Source organism: Cottoperca gobio, chromosome 13, assembly GCF_900634415.1.
Source record: "Cottoperca gobio chromosome 13, fCotGob3.1, whole genome shotgun sequence".
NCBI lineage: Eukaryota > Metazoa > Chordata > Actinopteri > Perciformes > Bovichtidae > Cottoperca > Cottoperca gobio.
Window position 1 is genome coordinate 320351 of NC_041367.1, and position 10000 is coordinate 330350.

Sequence of the window (10000 nt, forward strand, 5' to 3'; positions counted from 1 at the left end):
TCACAGAAACAGAACAATGTACAAATCTGTCTTTAAGAAACACTTCACTGGATTCATCGTGACGAACAACATCAACTTGTTTTATTACTGCGTCGTGTTCAAACCTCATCGATGATGTCACTGACCTCAAAGTTCATGGAGATGGGGGGACGAGCCCACTTCTTCTTATCGTTGGGCAGCAGCTCGATCTCTGCGCTGATCTGAGACTCCTTCATCCCCGCCATGCGCTTCACCCTGAGACACACACACACACACACACGTTGGTTAACCTCTTACAGGGGGGGTGAATTTACTCGAAAATACCTACAAATGGCACCAAAAGTAAATTATAAGCTGCTCTGATCTTATTCACATTTATCTATCATATATATAATATAATAGATATATATACAATAGAGAGCGAGATAGGAGATATATATAGAGAGATAAAATATCATACATATATAGAGAGAGAGAGAGAGGAGAGAGAGACGAGAGAAAGAAGAGAAAGATAGGGGAAGAGAGAAGAGAGAAGAGAGAGAGAGAAGAGATGAGAGAGAGAGAGGAGAGAGGGAGAAGAAGAGGAGGGGGGGGGAGAGAGAAGAAGAGAGATAGAGAGAAAAAGAAGAGAGAGAGAGAGAAGAGAGATAGAGAGAGAGGAGAGAGAGAGAGAGAGAAACAGACACGACGAGAACAGACGACAGACAGACGAGAGAGTATGAACAGTAACAGAGACAGATAGTCAGAGAGAGACTAGAGAGGGATATAGATAGAAAGTAAAGAGAGGGATGAGGATAAAGAAAAAAGAGAGGGATATATGATATATAGAGGAGATATAAGAGGGAGAGAGAGAGAGAGAAGAGAGAGAGAGAGGTAGATATAGAAAGAGAAAGAGATAGGTATGATGGATAGAGAGAAATATACGAGAGGTATATGTATAGAGAGACAGCGAGAGATAAAAATAGATAGAAAGAAAAAGATAGATAGAGAGAGGATATATAGGATAGATAGAGAAGGATATATATAGAGGAATAAAAAATATATAGAGGAGAGAGAGATAGAGAGAGTAGAAGAGAGAGAGATATATAGATAGATATAAGAGATAGATAGAGTAGAAAAAAACAAAAAAATAGAGAGAGATAAAAAAAGAGAGATAGAGAGAGAGAGAGAGAGATAGATAGATGAGATAGATATAGAGAGAGAGATATATACAAAAAGTATATAGAGAGAGAGAGAGAGTAGAAAAAAAATAGAGAGGAGAGAGAGATATATAGATAGAGAGATATAATAGAGAGAGAAGATAGATAAAACAAAACAGATAGATATATACAAATATATAGATAGAGAATAGATATGAAACACCAAAAAAACACAAAGATAGAGAGATATTGAGAGAGAGAGATACACACAAACAAACAAAGACATAAAAGAATATGGATATAGATATAGACAGATAAGTAGAGAGAGATATGATGTATATATAAAATAGTGACAGAGAGATGAGGTATATGGATAGAGATCAAATAGAGATAGGAGAGAGATATACATAAACAGATTAGCATAAAAAGATAGATAGAGAGAGATATAGTGAGAGATACATACAAATATAGATAGATATATAGATTAGATAGAGAGATATTATAGAGAGAGAGAGATAGAGATGAGAGAAAGAACCAAATGATAAGGAGAGTAGATATAGGATAGAGAGAGAGATAGTATATATATAGATAGAGAGATATATAGAGAGGATAGATATAGAGAGACACAATACAAATAGACAAGATAGAGATATCGAGAGAGACAGAGATATTAGAAAGAGAGATAGAGTAGGATAGAGATAGATAGAGAGAGATACATAGAGAATATAGCTGATAGAGAGAGAGAGAGACATAGAGAGAGATAGATAGATAGAGAGAGAGAGAGAGAAGACAGAGAAGAGCGAGAGAGAAGAGAGAGATAGAGAGAGAGAGAGAGAAGAATACAAAGAAGAGATAGAAGAGAGAAGATATATATAGAGAATAGATAGAGGGGATGGAGAGAGATAGAGATAGAGAGAGAGATAGAATAGATATTAGATAACTTCTATTAAAGATAGACAGATACAGATATATATATATATAAATAATATATATATATTTATATATAATATAATATTATATATATATATTCAATAATATTGATATATATATATATATATATACAAATACAAAGATATATATATATATATATATATATATATATATATACATACTATATAAATATATAATATATCTATAAAAAAAACATATATATATATATATATATATATATCTATATATATATATATATATATATATATATACACACACACACACACGTTTCATTATGCTTTTGTTCCATCACTGAATCTGAATCACGTAAAGTGTGTGAGGCCACTGACTTCCAGACGATGGCGTTCTCGCTGGCTTTGTACTTCGCTTTTCCCTTCATGCAGATGAGCTGCACCCCGCTGGTGTTGAGGGGGGTGGGGATCCGGACCTGAGGGGGGGGGCAGGTAACTCACTTATTATCATTGACTTTCAGTTTTAAACTTCTCTAGAAATCCACAGTGCTTAATATTAATGTTATTATACGTTTCTTATTTATTTATTTATTGTTAGTAATATTTTTCATTTTTGTAATTATTTTATTGAATTTGTACGTAAATAACGACTCCAATAAGAAAAAAAAGTGAATAAATTATTACAGAAATTACAAAAACACACAAATCAAATGTACATTCCTACATCAATATACATAATATAATCTTATTTACAAGCAACAAATTCACAATCAGACTAAGTTTATTATAATAATAATAATAGCAGAGATTTGTTTATGTTATGGGATGCAGTAAAAATAAGGTCACTATATATACAAATAAAGCACTTTATAGACGTGTTGCAGCGAGATCATTGGTGCGATATATTCTTTGTGAACGCAGCTCAGAGTTACATTTAAACTTCGTACCTCGATCTTCTGAGCGAGCAGCGACGACTTGAAGTTGGACTTAATGACGACTTTAACCTCCAGTTTGGTTCGACCGACCTCTCGGACCAGAGGAATGACCCTGAAGGGCAGGATGATGTCTTTGGTGGTGCGATACCTGCAGGCAGACAGGCAGACAGGCAGACAGACGGTCTCAGGCTTGTTGTCTAGTGTATGATTAACCGCGCGTGTGTGTGTGACCTCTGACCTCATGAGCTCGTAGTCGCCGTCCGGAGGGATAAAACTGATGCTGCGTTCGGAGTCAAACTTACTAAGACGAACACACTGATGAAAGGTGCAGTCATCGATCGCTATCGACTGTTTACCACTAAGAAGGGGAGAAGTCAGTTCAGAACTCCTACTGGAAAATCACTACTTTAAGGCCTCAGTACAGTCAGAACTCAAATCTCATCGATCACTGCACAGAGCTGAATAAGTGATGGGAAACAAACAGGAAGAGACCATATAGGGAGGTGACCTATGCAACCTCTGACCTCTTGGCTCCGTCCTCTGAACTTCCTCCTTTGCCCTGCTTGTCGATGACGATCTTGTCGTTCATCCCAAACTTACACTCAGGCATCCCACTCAGATAACTCTTCATCACCACCCGACCTGAGACGTGAGCGCTGAGCACCTGACCTACACACACACAGACACACATTACTTAGTATAAGTAATATATTAGCAGCATTGATAGCAGTAGTATTAGCAGTATTAATAGCAGTATTAGCAGTATTAATAGCAGTAGTATTAGCAGTATTATAGCAGTAGTATTAGCCGTAGTAATAGCAGTAGTATTAGCAGTATTAATAGCAGATTTAGCAGTAGTATTAGCAGTATTAGCAGTTTTAATAGCAGTATTAATAGCAGTATTAATAACAGTATTAATAGCAGTAGTATTAGCAGTATTAGCAGTATTAGTAGTATTAATAGCAGATTTAGCAGTAGTATTAGCAGTATTAATAGCAGTATTAATAGTAGTATTAGCAGTATTAATAGCAGTAGTATTAGCAGTATTAATAGCAGATTTAGCAGTAGTATTAGCAGTATTAGCAGTTTTAATAGCAGTATTAACAGTATTAATAGCAGTAGTATTAGCAGTATTAGCAGTATTAGTAGTATTAATAGCAGATTTAGCAGTAGTATTAGCAGTATTAATAGCAGTAGTAGTAGCAGTAGTATTAGTAGTATTAATAGCAGTATTAATAGTAGTATTAGCAGCAGTATTAGCAGTATTAATAGCAGATTTAGCAGTAGTATTAGCAGTAGTAATAGCAGTAGTAATAGCAGTAGTAATAGCAGTGATATTAGCGTAGTATTAGCAGTATTAATAGCAGTATTAATAGTAGTATTAGCAGTATTAATAGCAGTATTAGCAGCAGTATTAGCAGCAGTATTAGCAGTAGGATTAGCAGTAGTATTAGCAGTATTAATAGCAGTAGTATTCGCAGTAGTATTCGCAATATTATAGCAGTAGTATTAGCAGTATTAGCAGTTTTAATAGCAGTAGTATTAGCAGTATTAATAGCAGTATTAGTAGCAGTAGTATTAGCAGTATTATTAGCAGTATTAATAGCAGTATTAATAGCAGTAGTATTAGCAGTAGTATTAGCAGTAGTATTAGCAGTAGTATTAGCAGTATTAATAGCAGTATTAATAGCAGTAGTATTCGCAGTAGTATTCGCAATATTATAGCAGTAGTATTAGCAGTTTTAATAGCAGCATTAATAGCAGTATTAATAGTAGTAGTATTAGCAGTATTAGCAGTTTTAATAGCAGTAGTATTAGCAGTATTATAGCAGTAGTATTAGCAGTATTAATAGCAGATTTAGCAGTAGTATTAGCAGTATTAGCAGTTTTAATAGCAGTATTAATAGCAGTATTAATAGCAGTAGTATTAGCAGTATTAGCAGTATTAGTAGTATTAATAGCAGATTTAGCAGTATTAATAGCAGTAGTAGTAGCAGTAGTATTAGCAGTATTAATATCAGTATAATTAGCAGTATTAATAGCAATATTAATATCAGTATAATTAGCAGTATTAATATCAGTAGTATTAGCAGTATTAGCAGCATTAATAGCAGTATTATAGCAGTATTATAGCAGTATTATAGCAGTAGTATTAGCAGTATTAATAGCAGTAGTATTAGCAGTATTAATAGCAGTATTAATAGTAGTATTAGCAGTAGTATTAGCAGTATTAATAGCAGTATTGGCAGTAGTATTAGCAGTATTAATAGCAGTAGTATTAGGAGTAGTATTAGCAGTATTATTAGCAGTATAATTAGCAGTATAATTAGCAGTATAATTAGCAATAGTATTAGCAGTATTAATAGCAGTAGTATTAGCAGTATTAATAGCAGTAGTATTAGGAGTAGTAATAGCAGTATTAATAGCAGTAGTATTAGGAGCAGTATTAATAGCAGTAGTATTAGGAGTAGTATTAGCAGTATTAATAGCAGTATTAATAGCGGTAGTATTAGCAGTAGTAATAGCAGTAGTAATAGCAGCAGTAATAGCAGCAGTAATAGCCGTAGTATTAGCAGTATTAATAGCAGTATTATTAACAGAATTAATAGCAGTATTATTAGCAGTATTAATAGCAGTATTAATAGCGGTATTATTGGCAGTATTATTGGCAGTATTATTATTATTAGCAGTATTAATAGCCGTATTATTAGCAGTATTAATAGTATTAGCAGTATTAATAGCAGTATTAGCAGTATTAGCAGTCGTACCTTGCGGGGACATGAGCAGGTTGACACTCTCCAACACGTCAAGGAAAAGTTCGTTCCTCCTGTATTTGATTCCTTCTCTCCTCCAGCCGATCTGCCCGGTGACCTGACTGGTGATCTGAGACTGCTCCTCTTTGCTCTATAACAATAATTGTTATTATTTACCTTTATCTGCACTACATTTATCTGACAGCTAAAGTTACTTTACAGATTCTCATTTTAAATAACAACATAAAGCTATATTTCACAAAGATGATTTGTGAATCAGAATTAGTGGTCTATACACCAACACCGAGGGAAGGCCACTACACTAACACATACATAATATGATGTATATAATAAATGTTCATTGTTATTATTATTAAATTGTAATTATAAATTAAATTAATTAAAACCCATGTTTGTCGATTATAATCACTTCTCTCTATTAAATAATTACAATTTCCACCTTTTGAAAGCATTGAAGTTTAGCTTCCAGCTTCTCCAGCAAAAGCTTCAGCTCTGACAGTTTTACGTGTGTGTGTGTGTGTGTGTGTGTGTGTACCCACGTGGTGCTGCAGGATGAAGAAGGAACAACAAAGGAAACAGTTAGTTTCACATTAAAAGCCTTACACAGAGTTGCACATACACGTCTGTTTAGGTAAAGTTTTCTACCTGGACATTGATGTACTTATACTCGTCTTTTGAATACCAGTTTTTATTTTATATTTACAATATTGAAAAATTAATATTGTATTGTCCAAAGTTTTGTTTATTTAAATTTTCAGGGCATATTTTCAATGCCCATATCCAGACAGATCTATACATGCAGAGAGAGATAGTAAAAGTGAAAATAAATATTAAATATTTAGTAAAAAATTAAGACTTAGTTAGAAATAAACAATAATAATTTAAAAAAACATTAAAAAAAAGAGGAAAATAATTGAAAAATAAATAAATGAGAAAACGAAATAAGTGACATGACAACAGTGATATTAAAAGAATAAGTAAAAATGGATTTATTAAAAAATAAGTTAATAATAAATATATAAATAACATTTACAGTAAAGAATAAAAGAGAAGATTAACACCACCATGCTTTTTCTAAAAGGAGAGTTATAATAGTTACATGTATACCCAGAGTTAACGTTTCCTAAAACAATAACAAAAGAATGAAAACAGAAAGAGTCGCACTTGAAAATAAATCTAAACCGTCTCGGGCGTACCTGACTCTTGATGCCTTGCTGAGTGATGAAGGTTTTCAGAGCTCCTGTCTCTGAGTTCTGAGGATAACCAAAGTCCAGAATCTCTGCAGGACACAAACACTGTTACACAAACAAGCAAACAACCGCACAAACAAACAGCAGCACACATCTGCAGCTCAGAGACGACTCCCGTCAGCGCTGTATTTTCTTTAGGTTTTGATTTTCTCATCCAATGCTTACAAAAATCAAAACCTAAAAAAACAACAGAGCGGCAGAAAGACGGCGGTGGCTTCAAGAGGAAAGACGAATTCCTGTTGGAGTTTAAAAACAGAACAACATACAGAGACACTGAAACAGAGCGAGACCTCCTGTCCACAGACTGACACATTTATACTTTACCAGGCTGAACCGAATATATTTAGTATTAAACCATTAGTAGAGTTTGAGTCCAGTGGTGCTGCGTCGGATTGTCAAACTCTGTGATCCAAACATTTCCAATAACTCCAGAGCGTCTAAAGTCCAAAAGTCAACATTCATTGTGGTTTTTTTTTTCACAGATGCTTATTTATTAAATAAACTAAACGCTTATGTTGTTAATCTAATTTATGTGCACGTTTCGGTGTCTACTTTGAGGGTTCGAATTCTCTCCTCAAAGGGCGGGGCTTCGCTCCCGACACATGCCCAGGTGCGCACACACCTACAGTCAGACACAGAACAGAGGAAACTAAAAAATCCACGCCACGCACACACCACCTGTAATATATGTAAATGTATTTTTCCACAGGGATCAACATTAGGACCACTACTACTACTGTAACATATGTAAATGTGGTGTTCCACAGGGATCAACATTAGGACCACTACTACTGTAACATATGTAAATGTGGTGTTCCACAGGGATCAACCTTAGGACCACTACTACTGTAACATATGTAAATGTGGTGTTCCACCAGGATCAACATTAGGACCACTACTACTGTAACATATGTTAATGTAGTGTTCCACCAGGATCAACATTAGGACCACTACTACTGTAATATATGTAAATGTGGTGTTCCACAGGGATCAACATTAGGACCACTACTATTGTAATATATGTAAATGTGGTGTTCCACAGGGATCAACATTAGGACCACTACTACTGTAACATGTGTAAATGTGGTGTTCCACAGGGATCAATATTAGGACCACTACTACTGTAACATATGTACATGTGGTGTTCCACAGGGATCAATCTCAGGACCACTACTACTGTAATATATGTAAATGTGGTGTTCCACCAGGATCAACATTAGGACCACTACTACTGTAACATATGTTAATGTAGTGTTCCACCAGGATCAACATTAGGACCACTACTACTGTAATATATGTAAATGTGGTGTTCCACAGGGATCAACATTAGGACCACTACTATTGTAATATATGTAAATGTGGTGTTCCACAGGGATCAACATTAGGACCACTACTATTGTAATATATGTAAATGTGGTGTTCCACAGGGATCAACATTAGGACCACTACTACTGCAACATATGTAAATGTGGTGTTCCACAGGGATCAATATTAGGACCACTACTACTGTAACATATGTACATGTGGTGTTCCACAGGGATCAATCTCAGGACCACTACTACTGTAACATATGTAAATGTGGTGTTCCACAGGGATCAACATTAGGACCACTACTACTGTAATATATGTAAATGTGGTGTTCCATAGAGATCAACATTAAGACCACTACTACTGTAATATATATAAATGTTGTGTTCCACAGGGATCAACCTTATGACCACTACTACTGTAATATATGTAAATGTGGTGTTCCACCAGGATCAATCTTAGGACCACTACTACTGTAACATATGTAAATGTGGTGTTCCACAGGGATCAACCTTAGGACCACTACTACTGTAACATATGTAAATGTTGTGTTCCACAGGGATCAACCTTAGGACCACTACTACTGTAATATATGTAAATGTGGTGTTCCACCAGGATCAATCTTAGGACCACTACTACTGTAATATATGTAAATGTGGTGTTCCACAGGGATCAACCTTAGGACCACTACTACTGTAATATATATAAATGTTGTGTTCCACAGGGATCAACCTTAGGACCACTACTACTGTAACATATGTAAATGTTGTGTTCCACAGGGATCAACCTTAGGACCACTACTACTGTAACATATGTAAATTATATTAAATCTGCAGCTGATTGTGATCTCTTCCTATACGCTGACGATTCAGATTAAATACTTTATCGTCTGTGTGCAAAACGCAGAATTTTGTCACCTGTTTGCATTTATTGAAAAAATAAAGATTTATAACCAGATATGCTGCTTCAAACCAGAGTTGTTGGTGTTTAGCCTCAAAAACAAAATTTTCACTGAGGAGTGATATTCATTAAAGAGAGTATATTTAATTAAAAGAACACTAACTAATTTAATCCCATCAATCACTTTATTCAAATGTTTAACTCATGTTCCTGTATCTACCGCGTACCGAACATTTAATAATGTAAAACAACATTTTTAAATGTGTCGCAATGAACTTTCTAGTTTTATTTTGAAGTAATTTCCTGTCCTGCCCTTTTTAAATCAAGGCTTACCGTCGAGCAACTCGTAGATGAGCACGAAGTTGTTCTTGACGTTCTCCTCGCTGATCTTTCCAAAGTAGGCGGACATGACGTCGCACATCTTGTAGAGGAACTCAAACACCATGGTGGCGTTGACATTCTGCTTGGTGACCGCCGCCAGCCAGATGTTGGAACGCTTGACGTGGAAGAAGCTGGTCCGGGCGATGTTGGTGACCGGGGAGCGGACCTGCTGCCGGGCGTGGATGACGTTAACACGGAACGCGTCCACCGCATTTCTCCTGGACAAAGAGATGAGACGGCATTAAAACCACTTCCTGTAGCAGATCAATGTCACGGCTGCTGCACACTTTCTGAAGTCAAATGTAATGTAAATTAGGGCTTTACGTTTGAAATCCACTTGACAATATTAATAGGGATGTTTTGTACCATCATGTGTAAAATCTTATTAAGTGATCAAATGAATGTTAAAAGCAATGACATGTGTCCCACTGT

At 35.3% G+C, this 10000-nt stretch overlaps 1 protein-coding gene across 1 annotated transcript in view; it reads right to left on the reverse strand.

The window, feature by feature from the left end:
* LOC115018207 (AP-2 complex subunit mu-B-like) overlaps positions 1-10000 on the reverse strand; it is a 13172-nt gene that overhangs the window by 836 nt on the left and 2336 nt on the right. Inside the window, exons 3-11 of the mRNA XM_029447097.1 lie at positions 9521-9786; positions 6926-7008; positions 6269-6274; positions 5724-5859; positions 3480-3624; positions 3194-3313; positions 2968-3103; positions 2399-2496; positions 126-234 (exon numbers count right to left, since the gene is read on the reverse strand). Coding sequence (XP_029302957.1) covers positions 126-234; positions 2399-2496; positions 2968-3103; positions 3194-3313; positions 3480-3624; positions 5724-5859; positions 6269-6274; positions 6926-7008; positions 9521-9786 — 1099 coding nt within the window. The remainder of the gene's footprint in view (positions 1-125; positions 235-2398; positions 2497-2967; positions 3104-3193; positions 3314-3479; positions 3625-5723; positions 5860-6268; positions 6275-6925; positions 7009-9520; positions 9787-10000) is intronic.